This window comes from Bufo gargarizans, chromosome 3 (assembly GCF_014858855.1).
Source record: "Bufo gargarizans isolate SCDJY-AF-19 chromosome 3, ASM1485885v1, whole genome shotgun sequence".
NCBI classification, from domain to species: domain Eukaryota; kingdom Metazoa; phylum Chordata; class Amphibia; order Anura; family Bufonidae; genus Bufo; species Bufo gargarizans.
The window spans coordinates 287099660-287124046 of record NC_058082.1 but is presented as its reverse complement, the minus strand read 5'-3'; the positions used below and the strand labels follow the sequence as shown (position 1 = coordinate 287124046).

Here is a 24387-nt window from a genome sequence, read left to right as displayed (position 1 = left end):
CTATGCTTGGTATACCTATTACCCATCTTGATAGGTCATCAGTACTATACTCCCAAGAAACCCCTTCAATGTGTTTTTTTTATTTTTCTGTAGACAGCTGCTGGTTATATGGAAGTTGAGGTATAGCAAACACTAACCCTAAGTTCACACCTGAGCGTTTCCCAAACGCGCGTTTTTTGTAATAGTAAACGCGCGTTTTACGCGCGTTTGTGTCATTGACTGCAGTGTCCTATGGCCACAAACGCGCGTCAAAACGCCCCAAAGAAGCTCAAGTACTTGTTTGAGCGTCGGGCGTTTTACAGCGCGATCGTACGCGCTGTAAAACGCCCAGGTGTGAACCCTTCCCATAGGGAATCATTGGTTCTTGCCTGTTGTGCGTTTTACAGCGCGTAGGAACGCGCTGTAAAACGCTCAGGTGTGAACCCAGCGTAAGGGTACTTTCACACTAGCGTTTGAAGAATCCGCATGCAAACAGATATCATTTGTTTCCGGATCCGTCTCTCCAGTGTCATCCGTCAATGCAGAAATTTCCTGAACACTTGGTACCGGATCCGACATTAATACATTTCAATGTAAATTAATGCCATATCCAGCAAGTGTTCCGAAATTTTGGCATGCTGCGGTATTTTCTCCAGCCAAATACAGTAAAAGGGATGGAACGGAAGACAACCTAAAGCATACTGAACGGATTACTTTTGCATTCAGAATGCATTAGGACAAAACTGATGCGTTTTTTCCGATATTGAGCCCCTGTGACAGAACTCAATACCGGAAAACTTTAACGCTAGTGTGAAAGTAGCCCAACACTGGCAAATAATGTACACAGCATTTGCCTTCTGAGAAGAATTGATATTTTACAACTGGTTCATAACTTCTATACAAAACTTATTAAAAGCTCATCTACACTATAATTTTAATAGTAAGTCCTCAAAGTTTTGTCAAGCTCATCTATTTTCATATTCCACATGTATTTACCTGATGAATTATCATGAAACATAATTAAGAGCAGACAGGTCTGGATTAAAAAAAAAAAAAAAAAAAACATCAGTTTCAATAATGGATAAATATTCCAACAGTGAGAGCTGACAAAAAAAAGATAGAAATGGATATAAAATTAATATATACAATAAGATATAATGCAACACAATCATTTCTTTACATCTTAACCGTATGCTACCACATTAAGCAAATGATCCTAACATGGAATATTTAAATAGATATATATAATAAAAAAAAAAAAATTATAATATTACTAAAAATAGAAATAACACCTTAGTCATAGCACCTATCTACAGGCTGGGTGGTCCATAAACCTGCAGTTGGAAGTAGACCAAGTATGTCGTATTGTGCAGAATTAACTCACTGAGTCAGGTAAAGTCTTGAATGTGAAGTGCTGGTTGACAGAAAACTGGAGGACAATGTATTGCATTAAAAACACCCTCAAAATTAAAAAGGAGTCAATAAACTATAAAAACCAGACAAGACAGCAGAGCATTTAGCACACACATATACTTTTACGTGGCTGGTGTAGTAATGGATGTCCAAGTTTCTTCTGGCCTCTAAGACTGCGTCTCATTATGACCCTGTCTGCACTCCTCCTTTTTGGGGTAGCAGAGGCACTCTCTGTTACTCCTCCACTTCTGGTAAAGGTCCTCCTTGGCTTTTTCACAGCAGGCCCACTATTGGACTCTTCCAATGTCCGTTTTAATGCCAATTTTTCCATGGCAGTTTTGGGAGTATTGCCACCTGGTGTTTTAGAGGCCTTTGCACCAACACTTGATGAGGTCCCAGGAAAAAGACACACAGGGGAGATGCTGGAAGAGCTACTCGCCCATTGAGAATGGCTGCCGTTTTCTTCAGGTTTTCCTGAATCACCTAGAGAATGGGGGGAGGGTGCAGTAAGGGCTTTCGATTTGCCCGACTCTGAGCCCCACTTGCTACAACCATCAGAGAAGGCATTTCGGCGGATAAGAGATGGAAGAGTCTCAGAAAGTGAAAGCCTCCACCATGGATCATCCTCCAGAAACTGAAATAGATAAAACATATTAGGTCATGCAATCTACTAATCGTTCTAGATAAGCTGGCCAAGTAATTCTTTGTAAAAATCCCTCACGCTCTGCTACATTCCATATGAGAAGGTATTTTTTTTTAAAGCCAGTGCACAGAAAGTAGTCTCTCACACAACCTCAGGAACGCAACTAATAAATCAGCACTGCAGTATGCCATCTCTGGCAACCCCATAGAGTTCAATGGAGCTGCAAACGAGAAAGCATGTCTACCGCTCCATTCAAACAGGGGAACACAGGCCCCCACTGTAGCGATTAGCGGGGGCCCCAGCTGATCACTTATCCCCTATTATGTGGATGTTGTCATAAAGCAACCCCTTTAAAATCTGCATTTGTTTTAATACAACTGAAGCACCGCAACATATAAGTAGAAACACAGCCTAAAAACAAAGTCCACTAGGAGTTATATTTTTTGGTGAAGGAGGGTGTGTTTTTTGTGGAATCAAGTTGCACCATTTTGGGGTACATATAACTCCTTGATTAACGTTGTAAATTCTGCAACATTCAGGGGGAGATTTATCAAACTGGTGTAAAGTAGAACTGGTTTAGTTGCCCATAGCAACCAATCAGCTTCCACCTTTCATTTTCCAAAGGAGCTGTGAAAAATAAAAGGTGGAATCTGATTGGTTGCTATGGGCAACTAAGCCAGTTCTACTTTACACCAGTTTCATAAATCTCGCCCTCAGTTTGCATCAAATAGGGTTGAGCGAAGTGAGCTTTCGGATCATAGATCAGAAGTCGCTTCGGTCAAAACTTCATTTAAAATGTTGTACAGAGATCATCTCCATACGGCATTAAAATGTATGTGCTCCGGCGAGGTGAACAGTTATCTCCAAAGTCTCGTGAGACTTCGGTGAATAAATTCGGATTTCGATTTTTAAACTTGAAAACCATTTTAGAACTTGAACCTGAGGTCGGATTCGGTACAGAGGCACCAGCCAGTACCAAAGCAGACTTCGGATTCAAGTTATAAAATGGAAGTTTAAAAATCGTGAGAGACTGGTGATAAATTTCACCTCCCTGGAGCCCATACATTTGAATGTTGTAAGGGGATGGATCTCCGTACAGCATTCAAAACGAAGTTTTGACCGAAGCGACTTCACTCAACACTAATCATAAATAAGATAATAAACTTTCTAGGTCAAATACTGTATATACAGCGATACCAAATACTGCATCCCAATGACGTTATTTTTTAAGCTGTTTGAAGGCCCGATTTTTGCAAGATGACAGTTTTTATTGGTAACATTTTGAGGTATACAAGACTTCTTGATTCCTTAATATTCCATTTTTTGTGGTGGATAAGAAAAAACTGCAATTCTGGCTTTTTTTTTACGTGATAATTGTATAGTTTAGGTCATTACGGATGTGACTATACCAAATATGTGGAGGGGTATTTTGTCATTAATAAGTATTTTTTCAAAAGAATTTTTTTTTAATAAATTTAATATTTTATTTTATAGTTATTAGTTACTTTTAAATGTATCCTCCGATCTGTTCCATAATACAATGTACTACTTATGTATTATGCTGTCAGACAACATATTAGCCCAGGCATACACAAAGGGCAGGCTTAGGGTGCTTTATTGGACCCCTGGCTGCTGTGTACAGACATCGGCACCCTGCAATCTCATTTGTGGCAGTGCTGATGGCCGACAAAGCCTCCCTCTGAAACCACTTAGATGCCAATTTTGCTATTGTCCGCGGGATCTAAGGGCTTAAATGATCAACATTGAAGATTTTGCAGATTCAGGCTCTTACGCTGGGTTCAGACCTGAGCGTTCGCGATGGAGCGCTCTGTATGCGCGATTGTACGGGCGTTTGCAATCGCGCATACAGAGACAAGCGAACGCCTATTGTCGCGCGTTCCCGCTAAAGTCTATGTACGGGAACGCGCGACAAGACGCCCCAAAGAAGCTCATGTACTTCTTGGGGCATTTTACAGTGCGATCGTACGCACTGTAAAACGCTCAGGTGAGAACCATTCCCATAGGGAATCATTGGTTCTTGCCTGTTGAGTGTTTTACAGCGCGTAGGAATGCTCTGTAAAACGCTCAGGTCTGAACCCAGCCTTAGAGCAAAAGCCCAGCTGTCATACGAGAGCGGAGCACCTGCTCTTTGCTGCACAGGAGACACTTGCAGCTTGTAGATAGGACACTGTTAAAATACAACAGGGTGTAGCCTAAAGCCCCTTAGTGACCACTGCAAAATGGGCATGGAATTGGGGGAAAAAAACCTTTTGTTGTCGCCATATTCTAACACCAATAACTATTTTTCTAATGATGGTGCTGTGTGATGGCTAATTTTCTGCAGGGCTATCGGTAGTAAAAAAAAAAAAAAAAAAAAAAAATCTGGCATTAGAGGTTTTTTAAATTTTGCCAAAGTCTCTATTGGCAGCAACAATGAGACAGTTGCCAACAACGGCGCGGGCTCAACTCCTGAGTCTATGCTACTACTGTGATGTACTGCTGGTACAAAAGGGTCAACTACCTGAACTCTGTGACGTAATAGTGCATCACAGAGCATAACTTTTTTCAACCAACTGCTTTACAAAACGCCAAAAAGATACGTATATTTTTAGTTCAGCAGAATACCGAGACAAGGCAATATAAAGGAAAAATAAGGTTATACAATCTAAAATGCTGTAAATGTTAACCTGTCCAAAATGGAAGTATAAAAGTGCATATGATACATCAAAAAATACTGAGAATCGTAACCGTTTTTACCTTAATTGGTGGTGTAGAACATGGAGATGTTGACATGAGGTTCATGTCCTGGCTGTTGTAGTGTGTACTGTCAGATAAGTTAATAAATACTTCATCATTAAAACAGCATCTCTGCTTTTCTGATTGAGGGGAGATACAAATGACAATGGCACTAGTGTTGTCCGCTCGTAGCATGCGGTGTCTCCATTGGGTGAGTGCACGGCTTACAAGCAGTTTTGCAAAGGACTGTCCACTCTCTCCCTGAAAGCCCAAAAAGTTTGAATAATTTAGAACATAAAACATTGTGAAAAAATATATATGTCACTTTAAACAAATGGCCTAAGTCGGTATGGATGACGTTTTTTTAAAACCCATTTCAATAGAACCTGCTATTGAATGAACCGACCTCAATATTACTAAAGTAGACTTTCAAAGATTTGAAGTGGACCCGTCACCTCTTCTGACATCTCTTTTAGTAACTGCTTGCATTCCCCATGTAACACAATTCTAGAGCATCTTGTCTTATGATTATGATGTGCCATTCCTCCATCACTCCTATTAGGCCTCTTTCACACGAGCGTGATGGATTAAGTCCGGATGCGTTCAGTGAAACTCACACCATTTTGCAAGCAAGTTCAGTCAGTTTTCTCTGCGATTGCGTTCAGTTTTTTCCGCGCTGGTGCAATGCGTTTTGATGCGTTTTTCACGCGCGAGATAAAAAACTGAAGGTATACAAACAACATCTCTTAGCAACCATCAGTGAAAAACGCATCGCACCCGCACGGAAAACTCACTCGTGTAAAAGGGGGCCTAACAGGTTTCTGAATTAATTGCTAGCAGTCTGCTATAAAGGCCCAACTGGGCGTTACCAGTTGGAAGTGTGTTTCTGCACAGTCTTGACACTGGCAGCACTGATTGGATGTCAGACTGGGCAGGGACAAACCCCTAACTGGTAACACCCACCTGGACCTTCATTGCAGGCTGCTGGCAATCCATTCATGAACAGGTGAAAATGCCTCTTTAACCACTTCCAGACCAGGCCATTTACCCCCTTCCTGACCAGGCTTAATTTTGCAAATCTGACGTGTCACTTTATGTGGTAATAACTTTGGAACGCTTTTAGGCTACTTTTACACTAGAGTTATTCTTTTCCGGCATAGAGCTCCGGCATTTTTTCCCATTGACATGCATTAATGCCGGATCTGTTTTTTGCAGTCTGTGCATGCCCAGACCGCAAAAAAAAATAAAAAAAATAAAAAATAAATGCCAGATCTGTTTTCCGGATGACACCGGAGAGACAGATCCGGCATTTCAATGCATTTGTCATACAAATCAGGATCCTGATCAGTCTGACAAATGCCATCAGTTTGATACGTTTTGACAGATCCGGCATGCAGTTCAGGCGACGGAACTGCCTGCCGGAATCCTCTGCCGCAAGTGTGAAAGTACCCTTACTTATCCAAGCACTGTAAAACGCTCAGGCGAGAACCATTCCCATAGGGAATCATTGGTTCTTGCCTGTTGAGTGTTTTACAGCGCGTAGGAACGCTCTATAAAACGCTCAGGTCTGAACCCAGCCTTAGAGCAGAAGCCCAGCTGTCATACGAGAGCGGAGCACCTGCTCTTTGCTGCACAGGAGACACTTGCAGCTTGTAGATAGGACACTGTTAAAATACAGCAGGGTGTAGCCTAAAGCCCCTTAGTGACCACTGCAAAAAAATTTGAGGTCACTGGTATCAAGATAGACCACAGAAAGTGAAAACAAGAATGTTGAGGGACTGGAACAAATTTTAACCCTTTGGATACCGCAAGTGTGAAAGTACCCTTACTTATCCAAGCCACTCAGATTTTCTCGTGACACATTGTACTTCATGTTAATGGTAAATTTGAGTCAATAAGTTTTCTAAATTTGAATCTCTCTTTTAAGACAGATAGTGATGCCTCAAAATATTCATTAATAAACATTCCCCATATATCTACTTTATGTTGGCATCGTTTTGGTAATGTAATTTTTTTTTTTTTTTTTTGTTTAGCATGTTAGAAGGTTTAGAATTTTTAAATCAATTTTTTTTTTAAATTCCCAAAGTCAACTTTTTTAAAATACCAGTTCAGTTCTGAAGTCACTTTGTGGCGCTTACCTAGTGGAAATCCCCATTAATGACATCATTGTAGAAACTATACCCCTCAAGTTACTCAAAACGGATTTTACAAACTCTGTTAACCCTTTAGATGTTCCACAAGAATTAAAGGAAAATGGAAATGAAATTTCTAAATTTCACTTTTTTGGCAGATTTTCCATTTTAATCCATTTTTTTCACATCGAGGGTTAACAGCCAAACAAAACTCAATATTTATTACCCTGATTCTGCAGTTTACATAAACACCCCACATGTGGTTGTAAACTGATGTAAGGGCACAGAAGAAAAGGAGCGCCATATGGTTTTTGGAAGGCAGATTTTGCTGAACTGGTTTTTAGATGCCATGTCCAATTTGAAGCCCCCCTGATGCACCCTTACAGTAGAAACTCCCAAAAAGTTACCCCATTTTGGAAACTAGGGGATAAGGTGCCAGTTTTATTGGTACTATTTTGGGGTACATATGATTTCTAATTGCTCAAGGTAACCAAAAAATGGCTGTTTTGGCACTGTTTTTATTTATTATTTTTTACATTTATCTGACAGGGTAGATCATGTGCAATTTCTATAGACCAGGTTGTTACGGACGCAATGATATCAAAATATGTACTTACTTTGTTTCAGTTTTACTTAATAAAGCATTTTTGAAAAACAATTCTGTTTTTGTGCCTCCATTTTCTGAAAGCCATATTTAAAAAAAAAATATTCTGCCGATCATCTTGTGCAGGGGCTCGATTTTTGCAGGAAGAGTTTACTTTTTTATTGGTACCATTTTTGGGTACATATGATTTTTTGATAATTCATTATTACACTTTATGGGGAAACTGTTTTAGCACAGTTTTTATTTTTACAGCGTTCACCTGAGTGGTTAGGTCATGTGACATTTTTATAGAGCAGATAGTAACGGACGTGGCAATACCTAATATGTATACTTTTGCTTATTTATTCAAGTTTTACACAATAGCATTTTTGAAACAAAAATAAATTATGTTTTAGTGTCTCCATAGTCTGAGAGCCATAGATTTTTTATTTTTTGACCGATTGTCTTAGGTAGGGTCTCATTTTTTGCAGGATAAGATGACAGTTTGATTGGTACTATTTTGGGGGGCATACACCTTTTTGATCGCTTGGTGTTGCACTTTCTGTGATGTTAGTTGACAAAAAAAATTATTAGCTTTTTTTGGCACTTTTTATTTATTTTTTAGGGTGGTCACCTGAGGGGTTAGGTCATGTGATATTTTTATAGAGCTGGTTGTTACAGACGCGGCGATACCCAATATGTATACTTTTTTACATTTATTTTTTATTTGACTAACACAATAATATTTTTGAAACAAAAAAGTGATGTTTTAATGTCTCCATGTTCTGACAGCTATATTTTTTTTATTATTATTATTTTTAGCGATTTTCTTATGTAGGGGCTCATTTTTTGCGGGATGAGGTGATTGTTGTATTGGTACCATTTTGTGGGAGATATGCTTTTTTGACCACTTACTGTTGCGCTTTTTGTGATGTAAGGTGGCAAAAATTGCCTTTTTTTTTTACACAGTTTATTTTTTGGGCGTTTATCGGACAGGGTGGATCATGTGATATATTTATAGAGCCGGCTGTCACGAATGCGGCATTACGACATATGTCTCTTTAATATTTTTCTATTTAAAAAAAAAATATGTATGACTTAATTGGGGATTATTTATTTTTTTACATGTGAAACCTTTTTATTTTTTTTATAAAACACTATTCTTTTTATTTGGCACTTTGCATCCCCAATGCAAAGTGTTTTTCACTATTGATTTCAATTTGTTTTTCACTATTGATTTCTCCTGTAACTGGGGCTGACATGGTAGCCCCAGTTACAGGGGAAATACACCCCCCAGAGAGGCTGTACAGCAAAATACAATGCTGTACAGCCTCAGTGTAGGGCTGATCGAGATCTGTCGAAGACCCGACAGCTCCTGCACTCTCCCGGCCCCGGTGGGCACATGACCACTGGGCCGGGACAGGAAGCGCACAGCGTTCGTTGAGCGCTGTGTATACAGTGCTCTAGTAGGCAGGGACACCTGGGAACTATCCCTGCCTCCTCTCTGGGGTGTCCCACTCGGCAGCTGGACGATTAGCGCACAGCTGTCCTCTTTGAATGGACGTTCCAGAATGTCCATTCAGAGATAAACGACCGCCCATAGGACATGTAATATACACCGTATACACCTATAATACACCATCCACAAAATCTTTACTTTGACACCCAATTTAAAGAATTCTGGCTTTTTACATGATATGAACATTGACCACATGCCATTTATACATCCTCACATTAAGATATAGCTTCTCTTGCTCCTGGCACAGTGAAACGGCATCTTCTGCCGACACCATGTTCCAAAGACCATCACTGCCAATAATGATAAACTTGTGTTTCTGTGGATCAATGGTATGCACACTTGTGTCTGGCTCTGGAGATACGACAAACTCTCCACTGTAGAAATCATAACTCCATAGGTCACCTGAAACAGGAATATTAGTAAAAGGTATTCATTTAAGTACAAAGATATGGCAAAAAACATAAATGAAAGATCAGAAAGAAGCGCTACAGTATTTTTCTATAGCAGGTATAGTGTGTTATATATGGAGGATCCAGTGGGGTAGTGGACAGCACCTAGTAGGTGTAAGGCCTCTTTCAGACGGGCGTTGCGGGAAAATGTGCAGGTGCGTAGCGGGAACACCCGCGATTTTTCCGCGCGAGTGCAAAACATTGTAATGCATTTTGCACTCATGTGAGAAAAATTGCGCGTGTTTGGTACCCAAACCCGAACTTCTTCACAGAAGTTCGGGCTTGGGATCGGTGTTCTGTAGATTCTATTATTTTCCCTTATAACATGGTTATAAAGGGAAAATAATAACATTCTGAATACAGAATGCATAGCATAGTAAAATAGCGCTGAAGGGGTTAAAAAAAATAATAATAATTTAACTCGCCTTAGTCCACTTGCTCGCGTAGCCGGCATCTCTTTCTGTCTTCATCTTAGCTTTGTGTAGCAACAGGACCTGTGGTGACGTCACTCCGGTCATCACCATGGTAAAAGATCATGTGATAGATCATGTGATGACTGAAGTCACCAAAGGTCTTTGTTGCTACACAAAGCTAAGATGAAGACAGAAGGAGATGCCGGGCAGCGCGAGCTAGTGGATTAAGGTGAGTTAAATTATTATATTTTTTTTTAACCCCTCCAGCGCTATTTCACTATGCTGTCTGCATTCAGAATGCTATTATTTTTCCTTATAACCATGTTATAAGGGAAAATAATAATGATCGGGTCTCCATCCCGATCGTCTCCTAGCAACCGTGCGTCAAAATCGCTCCGCATCTGCACTTGCTTGCGGATGCTTGCGATTTTCATGCAACCCCATTCACTTCTAGGGGGCCTGCGTTGCGTGAAAAACGCACAAAGAGGAGCATGCTGCGATTTTCACGCAACGCACAAGTGATGCGTGAAAATCACCGCTCATGTGAACAGCCCCATAGAAATGAATGGGTCAGGATTCAGTGCGGGTGCAATACGTTCACTTCACGCATTGCACCCGCGCGGAATACTCGCCCGTGTGAAAGGGGCCTAAGGAGTCTTCTAGGTAATGCAATGCTCCTCTGGGAAAAACATCAAAATTATCTGTCTTTGCAAAAAGAAAAGGCTATGTCTAGCGCCACCAGATGTAGGGTAGCTAATCCTAGAAATCAACGTGACCTTTTTTAACTGTCCCCAAAACATCACTTTATAACTAAGCCAACACCTCATCTGCACACCGTTTTTAGTAAAAGTCCAAAATTGTGACTTTCTTCACTTAAGTGCAATAAAAGTGCAGTGTCTCACACAAAATAGGTTACAAGAATGGAGTCCATCGAAAGCCCTCTCTGTAACTGAAGGGCCTTTGTACACCAATCCCACCAAGCGAAAAGGCCCTGCAAGGGTCAGGGAAAGGTGGTCATCCCCAGCCAAAACTGAAGAAGAGCCTGGTTGTGCTCCAGAACATTGACTTATTTAAAGATAGCTCCCTTACATCTGGTCACACTTGAGGCATAGTTTGTTTATGGAATGAAAGCTAATTTGCATGTATTACAGGGAGCATGAGTTAGGCCCTTAATACTAGTGCTAAAATACCATTGTAACACAAATGTAAACAGCCTTACCAAAATAGATAAGAAGTGCCCACATGCCGATATCTGGAATCAAAGTTCAGCAGGCACTAAATAAAGTATCTACTGGTGGGATTTCCCATGCGTGCATTGCATGTACAGAATACAAAAAGATTTTAAAAAAATGCAGTTTATACACTTACCAAGCGCCCGAGCTACAGCAAGGAAAGGAATCTGATCTATTACTGTACTTCTCCTCACAGGTCCATTGTGTGTCAAACGTGGTCTTTTCCACACAACCCTATTGACTCCAGATTTATTAATTACACTGCAGAAAAAAAAAGAAAAAAAAAAAAAAAAATGTCTTTAAAATATTCAGATTCGCCCAACATAGTCCACAGTGCCCCGTTCCCAGGCGTTTCTGGTCCCTGCAAGACAAGTAAGTGGCTTTGGTCCCGTAATCGCTGCAGCCAAACACAGGCCTCAGTGGTCACACCTGCTTGAACAATATGTCACTGCTGTGCCAGATCGTTCAAGCAGATGCAACTGCTAAGGCCTGTGATTGGCGGCAAAATCAAGCCATCTCCTGGTCCTGCAGTTATTTTTTTAATGGGGCACGTTAGGAGCATCCGAGGCTGATTCAGTTTGCAGCCTCCATCACACAAGTGCTAATTTTGCACACTGTTTGGTGAAGACAGCCTGCTGTAAGCACATCTAACACTGTGCCACCTTGTTCCCATTTATAATGACTGGTTTTACTAGCCGGTGATAGAATTGGTCTTCGTATCCGCCATTGCCTGGTACTTTTCCTTAAGGCTAGTTTAACACTTGTTTCTTTGTAGTATGTTCTTTTCCTCAGGAACTGATCTAAACAGATGACAAATTCACATCAGATTTCTTTTTTAATCGGGGGGGTACTGATACACTGGCACAGAAGTGAATTCGATCTTTTTATGATGCTGTAAAAAATTCAAGTGTGAAACCAGCCTAAGGCCTGTATTAGGGCTCATGCACCCAAACGTGTTTTTTTTTCTACGTTTACGTTCCGCTTTTTGCGTTCTGTATACGGAACCATTCATTTCAATGGATACGCCCCCAAAAAAACGGAAGGTACTCCGTATGCCTTCCGTTTCCATACAAAGATAGAACATGTCCTATTATTATCCGCATAACGGACAAGGATAGTTCTGTTCTAGCAGGGGAAAGCTGTTGCGATTTTTGTTTGTTTTTGGGGCGGGGGGAGTTGGTGCCTGAATCTCCTCAACACTTGGGTCTGACAACTTAGGGTCCATTCACACATCTGTAGTGTATTGCAGATCCGTAATACACCCGGCCAGCACCCCCATAGAACTGCCTATTCTTGTCCGCTATTGTGGACCGGAAGTTCGGGGACGCACTCCGGAAATGTGGATGTGGACAGCACACTGTGTGCCCCATAGAGAATGAATGGATCCGCACCCGTTCTGGATAATTGTGGAACGGGTGCGGACACATTCTACGGACGTAGCCCTGGACGTGTCAAACAGGATTACTTTTATAAAAGGTAATGCATTTAGATAACTACACCTTTAATTAAATTCACCGTGATTAAATGTTACACAATAGAACAGGAGAGTGATAATAGTTCCATGTCTAATCTTTTGTCTTGAACAGTCGCACAGAATCACCGACTATAGAGCAATGAAACTGGATCATGTACAGACGAGTCCAGAAAACAGCGATAGAACGGACAAAGTATGTGAACCTATGCTTTTTAGTAACGCCTCCCCCCGTCATGGATGATGAGACATGAGTGGACTCTCTAATAACATTGTGGTCTGTCTGCATTGTGCAGGTAGCTTGTGCTTTAGGGTACGTCCACACAGCACATAAAAAGAAGTGCAAATCTGCCACTAATTTTCTGGTGTATCTGCAATTCAATTCATGAAAAATCTGCATGAGTTATGCCCAAATTTTACCCAATGCATCGCAAGGAATGAAGTCTTTAGAATAAAATATACCAATCATATGAATGCACCTTTGTGTCTCAGTCTGCCAAGAACAATACAATCCCAATGAATTACCTGCCACCGAGGCCTTCAATTCTCTCCCTTTCTCTGGGTAGCTCAGGTTTGTGATCTTGCGTCACTTCTAGGGCCTTCAACATCTCTTTAGGACTGTTCTGCAAGCCAACTACAACACCAGAATCTCCAACGTGGGCCACGTATAGCTTATTTCCACGAATAATAATGACGCTAGCGGTAGTTCCTGATGTGCTAGGGAGACCAGTCATCGTTTTTGGCCATTCAGCTAAAAAAATAAAATAAAAATACATAAATAAAAATAGTCACTGGTTAATCAATCTAAATATGTAACATACATCATCTTAAATGGGCAGCCGAGATTGCCGGATCACATTTTACACTAAAAATGCTAAATTCGAAAGCTGGAGAACAACGGAAAAGCTAGAACTGATCTCAAAAAGGGAGAGAAGAAATGATTTTGCCAATTCCCTTTGAAATCTGAGCTGGCTTTGCCACAAGGGGAACAAAAAGAACGACAAGAGCCAGGTAAACCTTCCAATAAAAGATATCCAATTAAAGGCAAGCGTACCAAAAATATTGAACCAGAAATTAAACGAGTTTTCCGAGTTATATAAAAACTCAGGCAACGCCTGTAAATGGCCTAAAATAACAAATAAATGGATACTGACCTCAGCAGTGCATGAGACCGAGGCCCGCTGAGCAGTGCTGAGGACTGGAATTCAGGTCAAGCAGTAGCAGAGGAGAAAACTGGCGAGTATCCATTTACTTGTAATTTCAGGCCATTTACAGGGGGTTGCCAAAGTGTGTATGTGGATATATATTATACCTGCACAATATATCGCCAAAGCAATCGCAATTAATCGCCATATCGCAATCGCCAATTGGCCAACCCAAAAATGCTGCAATTCTATTACCATATTTTTTGCTTTATAAGACAAACTTTCCCCCCCCCCCCCCCCCAAAAGTGGGGGGAAAATGGCAGTGCGCCTTATAAAGCGATGGTTGACACGGATGTATCGCCGGCCGCTATGCTGCACAGCGCAGCCGGCGATACATCAGTTACAGTACGGGGAGGGAGGAGGGGCTGGAGGCAAGTCGTTATTTTATTGAACAAATGTTTTTATTTATTCTATTTTATTTATCTGTTCTGTGCTATTAAGAAAATGGCAAGTTTTGTATTTTGTACTTTTGCAGTAATGCAAATTTGTTATTTAATTTAGTAAAAGATGTTTTATTTTGAAAAACACTGTGCACTTCAGTTCTTGAGTTAAGCATAACTACATTTCAGCATTATCAGTAATTTCTGTGGGCTTTTGCCTTGAAAATCCAAGTAAATAGACCTCTAGCACAATTCCCTTAAAATATTGCATCGCATACCGTTATCGCAATTTTTAGGGCCCTAATCGCAATCGCACAAAATTCCCATATCGTGCAGCCTTAATATATGTGCTGCATCACATGGGTAAATAAAGAAAAAACTTTTCTGTGGATTCCAGGAGTGCTGTTCGTTTTTCTATTCATATACCAAGGGGTAAGCAGCTCATTCCCTCCCCAGTGAACGTGCACCCAACCTCTTTAACCTATTTTACTATTTTTGGTCAGTGCCTATATCCTAAAATAAATATATATATATATATATATATATATATATATATATATATACATATACATATACATATATATATATATATATACACACACAGGGAGTGCAGAATTATTAGGCAAGTTGTATTTTTGAGGATTAATTTTATTATTGAACAACAACCATGTTCTCAATGAACCCAAAAAACTCATTAATATCAAAGCTGAATATTTTTGGAAGTAGTTTTTAGTTTTAGCTATTTTAGGGGGATATCTGTGTGTGCAGGTGACTATTACTGTGCACAATTATTAGGCAACTTAACAAAAAACAAATATATACCCATTTCAATTATTTATTTTTACCAGTGAAACCAATATAACATCTCAACATTCACAAATATACATTTCTGACATTCAAAAACAAAACAAAAACAAAATCAGTGACCAATATAGCCACCTTTCTTTGCAAGGACACTCAAAAGCCTGCCATCCATGGATTCTGTCAGTGTTTTGATCTGTTCACCATCAACATTGCGTGCAGCAGCAACCACAGCCTCCCAGACACTGTTCAGAGAGGTGGACTGTTTTCCCTCCTTGTAAATCTCACATTTGATGATGGACCACAGATCTCAATGGGGTTCAGATCAGGTGAACAAGGAGGCCATGTCATTAGATTTTCTTCTTTTATACCCTTTCTTGCCAGCCACGCTGTGGAGTACTTGGACGCGTGTGATGGAGCATTGTCCTGCATGAAAATCATGTTTTTCTTGAAGGATGCAGACTTCTTCCTGTAGCACTGCTTGAAGAAGGTGTCTTCCAGAAACTGGCAGTAGGACTGGGAGTTGAGCTTGACTCCATCCTCAACCCGAAAAGGTCCCACAAGCTCATCTTTGATGATACCAGCCCAAACCAGTTCTCCACCTCCACCTTGCTGGCGTCTGAGTCGGACTGGAGCTCTCTGCCCTTTACCAATCCAGCCACGGGCCCATCCATCTGGCCCATCAAGACTCACTCTCATTTCATCAGTCCATAAAACCTTAGAAAAATCAGTCTTGAGATATTTCTTGGCCCAGTCTTGACGTTTCAGCTTGTGTGTCTTGTTCAGTGGTGGTCGTCTTTCAGCCTTTCTTACCTTGGCCATGTCTCTGAGTATTGCACACCTTGTGCTTTTGGGCACTCCAGTGATGTTGCAGCTCTGAAATATGGCCAAACTGGTGGCAAGTGGCATCTTGGCAGCTGCACGCTTGACTTTTCTCAGTTCATGGGCAGTTATTTTGCGCCTTGGTTTTTCCACACGCTTCTTGCGACCCTGTTGACTATTTTGAATGAAACGCTTGATTGTTCGATGATCACGCTTCAGAATCTTTGCAATTTTAAGAGTGCTGCATCCCTCTGCAAGATATCTCAATATTTTTGACTTTTCTGAGCCTGTCAAGTCCTTCTTTTGACCCATTTTGCCAAAGGAAAGGAAGTTGCCTAATAATTATGCACACCTGATATAGGGTGTTGATGTCATTAGACCACACCCCTTCTCATTACAGAGATGCACATCACCTAATATGCTTAATTGGTAGTAGGCTTTTGAGCCTATACAGCTTGGAGTAAGACAACATGCATAAAGAGGATGATGTGGTCAAAATACTCATTTGCCTAATAATTCTGCACGTAGTATATAATAAAAGATCTGACAGATTTGGAGTGTTTTTGCAAAGAAGAGTGGGCAAATCTTGCCAAGTCAAAATGTGCCATGCTGATAGACTCATACCCAAAAAGACTGAGTGCTGTAATAAAATCAAAAGGTGCTTCAACAAAGTATTAGTTTAAGGGTGTGCACACTTATGCAACCATATTTAATTTTTATATATTTTTTCCCCTCTACCTAAATAATTTCAGTTTGTTTTTCAATTGAGTGGTACAGTTTATAGGTCACATGTCCCTCATTAACCAATAGAAGCTCGCAGATCCTACTCCAGGTTGCCATAACAACTGATCATGGGTTTTAGCAGTTCGCAGGTCCTTAAATATTCAGTCATATGACGTATGATGGCACAACTACACTGCTACATGCGTGGGGGGGAGCCACTATTAAACGTACAGGCACTGTGGAGGTCAATGTTAAAGGGGCAGGCACTGTGGAGGTCACTGTTATGGGGGATACTGTTGATATCTTTTTAGGACACACGGAAACATTAAATTAAATAGATTAAATATACCCGTGCGAAGCCGGGTCCTTCTGCTAGTGTGTATGTATATATAACTTTGACAACTCCTTTAAGACCAGCACTGCTGAAAGTCTCAGGTACCGAACTAGCCTGTTATACCAGTAGCACAAGATGGGACGTGTGGTTATACTGTGACGGTCACATTATTATTATTGCTGTGGAAAATGTATAAAGGAAGGCCAGGTTTCTGGTGGAGAAATAGCTCCCGACACGTGTTCAGACAACAGCTATTTCTCATGTATAACTTTTTATAGAGGTCTTTAAAATTACAACAATACCAGAAATGTGTATCTTATGTTTCAGTAGGTGTGTATTTTTGTGTCACCACTTTCTGACAAACCATTGCTTTATTTTTAAAGGTAAGGATGAGTTGTAGTTACTATTAGCCCTTCATTAGTTTTCTGAAAAGAGGAATGAAGAAATTCAAACCGGCTACTATTTTTCCAGTATAAAAAAAGAATATAGCTAGTAGGCCTGCACAATATATCGCCAAAGCAATCGCAATTAATCGCCATATCGCAATCGCCAATTGGCCGACCCAAAAATGCTGCAATTATATTACCATATTTTTCGCTTTATAAGACAAACTTTTTCCCCCCAAAAGTGGGGGGAAAATGGCAGTGCGCCTTATAAAGCGATGGTTGACTTTTTACGTGGTTGACACGGATGTATCGCCGACTCCTATGCTGCACAGCGCAGGGAGTACGGGGAGGGAGGAGGGGCTGGAGGCAAGTCGTTATTTTAATGAACAAATTTTCTTTTATTTATTCTATTTTATTTATCTGTTCTTTGCTATTAAGAAAATGGCAAGTTTTGTATTTTGTACTTTTGCAGTAATGCAAATATGTTATTTAATTTAGTAAAAGATGTTTTATTTTGAAAAACACTGTGCATTTCAGTTCTTGAGTTAAGCATAACTACATTTCAGCATTATCGGTAATTTCTGTGGGCTTTTGCCTTGAAAATCCAAGCAAATAGACCTCTAGCACAATTCCCTTAAAATATTGCATCGCATACCGTTATCGCAATTTTTAGGGCCCTAATCGCAATCGCACAAAATTCCCATATCATGCAGCCCTAATAGCTAGCCAAATAAATCTTGGGGGGTTATGCATGTACATTTAAAACACTGTTCTGATGGTCCTTTGGATGCTGGTAATTGTTGTTCATTAGTACTGGTACATATTTGCAGTATGGCCCATAAGAGGATGGCCGATTCCTTCCAAAGCATTATTGCCCCTCAATGTCTGTGATCCCCACCTATGGCAGACCTGGGGGCCTTTGCCAAGACCATTTGTGCCAGCTTAATCCTATGGGTTGAAAGAGGGAGCTCCCTCGCTCAAACTGTTTAGATGCCTGGCCTGCGGCATCAAAGAGGTTAACCAGGGGGAGCCCGACTGTCCACTTCTGTGCCCTTATGATTCCCCCACGACTGGAATTGGGACAGAACAGTACAGCAGTTTGTGGGAAGGGGTTAATCCCGCCTAATTTATGTATCTTTAGATTCAATAAAAAAAAGTGTAGGAACAAAAATTCTTGCGACCTTACGGCTACAAGCACACATTGCAGATTACACTCCGTTTTTCAGTGCGGGGGGAAAAAAAACAATGCAGTGCAATAAAGTGCAAGCGAAGCGTATGAGATTTCACTCAAATCATGCACACTTTGTTTTTTCATTCCGCGTGGAAATTGACCTGTTGGGCTGATTTTAAAATCTGCAGCATGTCAATTATTTGTGCGAATTTCACCCTTTTAAATGCTTTTTGGTGTGGAAATGCACAGAAATCTGTGCGGAATTTCTGCTAGCTAGCCTGCACCCACATTCAAGTAGCCCAAGCCGGATTTTCTCTCCCAAACCTCCGTATACGTGCACTCTCGGCCAAGCATGCATGAAGGGAAGAGGAGAGGAAAAGCAGAGGGCAAAAATCCATCTCAGTAAAGAGAATACATTTGGCATGAGAACAACCCAGTGTCTGACCCAATGGATGGATCTTGGCATGCAGTGCACAGTGAGGAATAATGACAGCTGATTCACGGGAGGCAGGACACGCCTGGGCTATGCCTGACTTCAGTAAACTAGTTATAAAAGCACTCATATGGACATGTCCCGGCAAGAATCCTGAGCGAGCGTCCACTGCTACATCGCACAGCACTGACAACAGCCTGTTCAATGAATGAGGTCACCAGAGATACCAGTAAATAGATCCTACGTCCAGGAACGTGTGCATCCCCAAGGGCTCCGCTAGCCGTTATAGCCCACATACAGAAGCAGTCTATTTTCAGGGAGGAATTTAGTTCATACTAAATAAGGGAATAGATAGGGGCAAGATAGGCGTTAAAGGGGTATTCCAGTTACATTCCACAGGGTAGGGGATAAATATTAGATTGTTGAGGGGACACTACTGCTGGGACCTCCACAGTCACAGTGAACCGAACCCCTTGGAGCAGGTAGCGTATGCGCACTGCTGCTCCATTCATCTCTATGGCAGTTCTGCAGTATAGCACTATTTCCAGAACTCCCACAGAGATGAATGCAGTGGCAGTTCACATGCCCGCCTGCTGCTAGGTTCATTTCAGGGGGCTCTGAGGGGTACAGTTATCATGATTGTGGGGGTCCCAGAAGTAGAACCCACATCAATCTGATAGTTATCCCCTACCCTGTGGTTAAGTTATTCCCCAACAGCCAGAATACCCCTTTAAGTGTCTGATCGGTGAGACCCCGACCAATGAGAACAAGGGCACCATGTTCTCCATATGAATGATGCCGCTTCCAAGCATGAGCACCACTACTCTATTCATACTCTAGGGGACTGCCAAAGAAAGCATAGCGCTCAGCAGAGCACTACTACCCCCAATTCTAATGATAGTGGGGGTCTCAGAACTCCATCCATCGATACAATTAAGGGGTTGTCCAAGAGAAGAAAACCAGTGGAGCCAAGATACAATACCAGACAATCCCTGGACAGGTGCGATGCTGTCTTCTGAACCTCTTCACCATAGAACAGAGGTCTCTGACATTTCTCAGACACTTTCAGTATGACACATGGGTGGGGTTAAGCCAAGCCCAATATTAAAAGGATATGAAAGTTATGACAAATCATATGGTTATGAGCCTAGTATTATTTGCCAGTGGTATAGTTACAGAAATATTGCATCCCTGATGATGCTACTGGTGAGAATAAAAGCCATTGTGACCCTGAAGTGCTACTGACATGTAAGCAATCCCTTTATTTCTTACACTGTGGGACCCGAAAAAGAAGATAGCGGAAGCAGAGGAGCCACAATGTGCCAGCCAAACGCAGGAAAAGTCAGTAAAAAAAGTCATGTTTGCCTGAATTTCTCTCTTCATGACCAAGTATCAGTTCTCGCATCAAAATGAGAAGGACATCCCCAATGCATTCTCCGCAGTTATTCTTGACATCTCTAAGGGCTGTTTCACACAAGCGGATGCCGTGCGTGACATCCGCTCCGTGAATGACAGCCAAGACCCGATGCGGACAGCAGAAGCACGGAGCAGTAACATGACTGATAATGCTCCGTGCCTCTCTGTGATCTCTTTACTACGAAATCACAATGACAACTTTATCTCACTGTGATTCCGTAGTAAAGAGATCACAGAGAGGCACGGAGCATTATCAGTCATGTTACTGCTCCGTGCTTCTGCTGTCCGCATCGGGTCTTGGCTCTCATTCACTGAGCGGATGCCACGCACTGCATCTGCTCGTGTGAAACAGCCCTAACTCTTTCAAGTCCTCCCTTTAGGGCTCATGCACACGACCGTGTGCATTTCGCAGTCCACAAAAAATATGGATGACGTCTGTGTGCATTTCGTATTTTGTGGCATGGAACAGCTGGCCTCTGATGGAACAGTCCTATCCTTGTCCGTAATGAGGACAATAATGGGACATTTTCCACACCTAAAACAGGCGGAGAAAATGGTAGACGTGACGTGAGCGGGGAGAAGTTGCATATTGCAGCATGAGGCACCTTTGTGCCGCAATCTGCCCCACAAACACGCCTAATACATAGACATATTTCTGTTAGATAAATATCCGCCATAGTGTACACCAGTAGAGAGCTCTCTCATTGGTGTTGTATATGATGGTTGGGGGCTCAAACTTGTCATTTATCAGCCATTTTGCGTGACACAGATATAGGTTTTTAATGTGTTTTCTTACTAAAGATGCAGTTTGTAACCTTTTACTTGTTTTTTTGTGGGATATTTATTGGTTTGGTCCATTGAGATCTATACTGCTGGCGGGATTTAGCTCTGGATTTTTCTTCATTTCTAACCAACTGTCCCTGAATAAGACCTACAAAATGAGTAACCTCTCTGGGGAGAGAAGGATGGGGCAAAGTAAATATTTTCACCTGATCCTTTTGTTATCCCCGGAGATAGACCCTTCTGGCGGTGGGTTTTCTCCACTCTTCCTTTATAATACGCATATACGTTTGGTCTAACTAGGACGTATATGGGGGAGTCAGAAGAGATAGGGGTCAGCCGAAAGATCAATCTGCCCACAACTATAGAATGTGTATGGCCACCCTAACATATGAGGATCTTTTATTGAAATAAAGGGACATTCTCAGGCGGCCTCAATTGTTTCCAGCACTCCGACAGAAATGTGTAGAGCACCATGCACACGAGCCCAAGGCTTCATCAGCATACAGTAAACAGCCCAAATGCAGGAACACAGCGCGGGAATCTACTGATAGAGCCCCCAATTCCAAGGCCTCTCATAGATAATATACTTACCCAGCTCCCTGACACCAGCGTCGCTCCTAATCCCCGCCGCGTGGATCAAAACACCCGTGATGCTAGGGAGGCTCATCCCCGTCACGGCCTGCTATTGCCTCCTCTTCCCTTCACTGCAAATTTTGATCCGCGCAATAGGGAGATGCAGCGGCGGCCACCAGGAGCGAGGTAAGTATAATCTATATAAGGGGCATCTCTTTAAATTAAGTCTATACTATCAGGGCTCATGAACACGAGCTTGTTACCAGTGCTCGTACCGCGTCCAGCAACCACTTGAATGGATGCGCAAGATACGGAGCGGAAGCACTACGGAGCACTTCCTTGGGATTTCGGTCCGTGCTTCTGCACTGCAAAAAAAATAGAACATGACTTTGCGGATCGCTGACCTATTCAAGTGAATGGGTTGGCACATGTGGGTGCACGGCTGGCGCCTGTACATTGTGGACTGCGATCCGCAGCACAGGACGCACGTGTTTGTGTGCATGAGGTCTGATACACATATGGATCGCACACAAAAGCCCCGATCCCAGAGGCACCTGCTCATGTCTGTCCGCACAGGCAGCAACCATATGTTAACTCTTTTCACAAACACAACGCCCTACTGGACGTGTCACTTTGGTGAAATTTGGGCAAATCTTCCTTTATTGGTGGGGGCGGGGATTACCAGAGCCAGACTCACATTTCCATAGATCTCATTTTTTTTTAGAAAGCATCAAATTTTGGCCTGGCTCCTGGGGTTCGTCCTACAGAGCTACATTTAGATCACCGTTACATGGCTTTATATTTTATGCAACTACCTGGACAGGATTCCGGGGTAGACGTTTATTTGTATGCTGAAGATCCCCAAGAAAACCGCACGCAAGTCCACGTTATTTATTGCAGTTTTGGGTGTTTTTTTGTTGCGGATTTTCTGCTTTTGTTAACCCCTTTTGTGTGCGATCCGTATGAAATGATCTTCTCGTATCAGACCATAAGGGCTCATGCACACAAACACGTGCGCCCTGTGCTGTGGATCGCAGTCCACAATGTACAGGCGCCAGCCGTGCACCCACGTTTGCCGACCCATTCCCTTGAATAGGTCAGCAATCCACAAAATCATGTTATATATTTTATTTATTTTTTTGCGTTGTGCAGAAGCAGGGACTGAAATCCTAAGGAAGTGCTCTGTAGTGCTTCCGCTCCGTATCGCGCGGATCCATACAAGTGGTTGCAGGACGCGATACGAGCTTTTGAAATCTATGGAGAAAACAACTACTGGTATATAAAGAATCAAACAAACTAATGACAGGTTTTAAAATATCTGCAAGAAAAAAAAAAAAAAACAATGTGTATGAGATTTGGGATTTCTCATTCGCTTTACCGGATACCGTATTACGTAGAAAAACCAGTGTGACCCACATTGTGTGAACGGTCTGACAGCAGGATCCAGCAGCTTAAAGGGAACCTGTCACCGGGATTTTGTGTATAGAGCTGAGGACATGGGTTGCTAGATGGCCGCTAGCACATCCACAATACCCAGTCCCCATAGCTCTGTGTGCTTTTATTGTGTAAAAAAAACCCGAGATGAGTCCTGTCCCTGAGATGAGTCACGTACAGGACTCATCTCAGGTTAATTTGCATATGTATCAAATCGTTTTTTTTACACAAAAAAAAGCACACAGAGCTATGGGGACTGGGTATTGTGGATGTGCTAGTGGCCATCTAGCAACCCATGTCCTCAGCTCTATACACAAAATCCTGGTGACAGGTTCCCTTTAATGGACGCCTGTCTACACTGTGGTGACATCCAAGGGCAGGGAACAATGGACAGCACGCTAACCCTGGCCAGGACTAGGTCCTCCAGGACTGGAGGCTGACAGAAGTCATTGCTGGATACAGCCAGAAAAACAAACGGGGTTAACCCTTACTGTACTGATCCAGGCCGCCGATCTGCCTAGTAATGACAACAAAGACAGCCGGAGGAGGGGGAGGGGGGCATCTAGAAGACCCGGTTCCCAGTGGTCACAGTGACAGGGCACACAATGGGCATACTCACGCAGTGTCTTCCACATGGCATGGTGGCAGGCTATGAAGCCCTTGCGGATGGCCGCACACACTTCCTGCGGGTCCCGGGACATGAAGCCCTTCTGCTTCCTGATGAAGCCCCATAAGTGGTCCCTGGCGAAGTGCGCGGCTTCCCGTCCCCCGTGCCCATCGAAGACGGCGAAAAAGCCCACGCACTGGCCGCTCTTGGCCTGGGACGCCCGGCTGGGGGCTGGAGTCCGCTGTGGAGAGTCCGCTTCATCGTCTTCCTCCTCTTCCCAGGACAGCTCGCCCTCCCCGGGCTCCGGCTCCACTAAGATCTGGGTGACGTCCTCCATGTACTTCCTGCCGCCTTGGTCGGAGGACACGCTCACCCGTAGAGTGAAAGGGCTCTCCATGACCCGGGTGTAGGCGCCGTCGTCCCACTCACTGCTACAGAGGATTTGTTGTTGTTTTTTTTTTTCCACCACGACCGCCTTCTTCCCACTCGGCGCTGTGCGGATCGTCCTGTTTCTACCGCCCGCCCGCGCTCCTTATTGTTTATGTTCAACACTGTTCCGACTAGTCCTACAGCCGCCGTGACGTCACGACCCAACTCAGCTGTGCCGCACGTACGGTCCCTCTACCCGCCCCGGCCAGCTGCGCATGCGCGTTAACTGAACGGAAGCCACTAGCAGCACGCCCAGAAGCTGGGAGGGGGTTGTGAGGGGAGGGCTCTGAGCAGGGAGGTTCTCGAACTTTCTGTACAGG

General features: G+C 42.6%; 1 protein-coding gene across 1 annotated transcript; it reads right to left on the bottom strand.

The window, feature by feature from the left end:
• Positions 1-518: 518 nt before the first annotated feature.
• On the bottom strand, positions 519-24300 carry PPM1D (protein phosphatase, Mg2+/Mn2+ dependent 1D). The gene is made up of 6 exons (XM_044287242.1): positions 23651-24300; positions 13096-13321; positions 11236-11360; positions 9220-9407; positions 4793-5032; positions 519-2026 (listed from the first exon to the last, which is right to left on the bottom strand). Exons 1-6 carry the CDS (start codon positions 24033-24035, stop codon positions 1496-1498), a joined length of 1695 nt encoding a protein of 564 aa, XP_044143177.1. The 5' UTR covers positions 24036-24300; the 3' UTR covers positions 519-1495.
• Between the last annotated feature and the right edge of the window lie 87 nt (positions 24301-24387).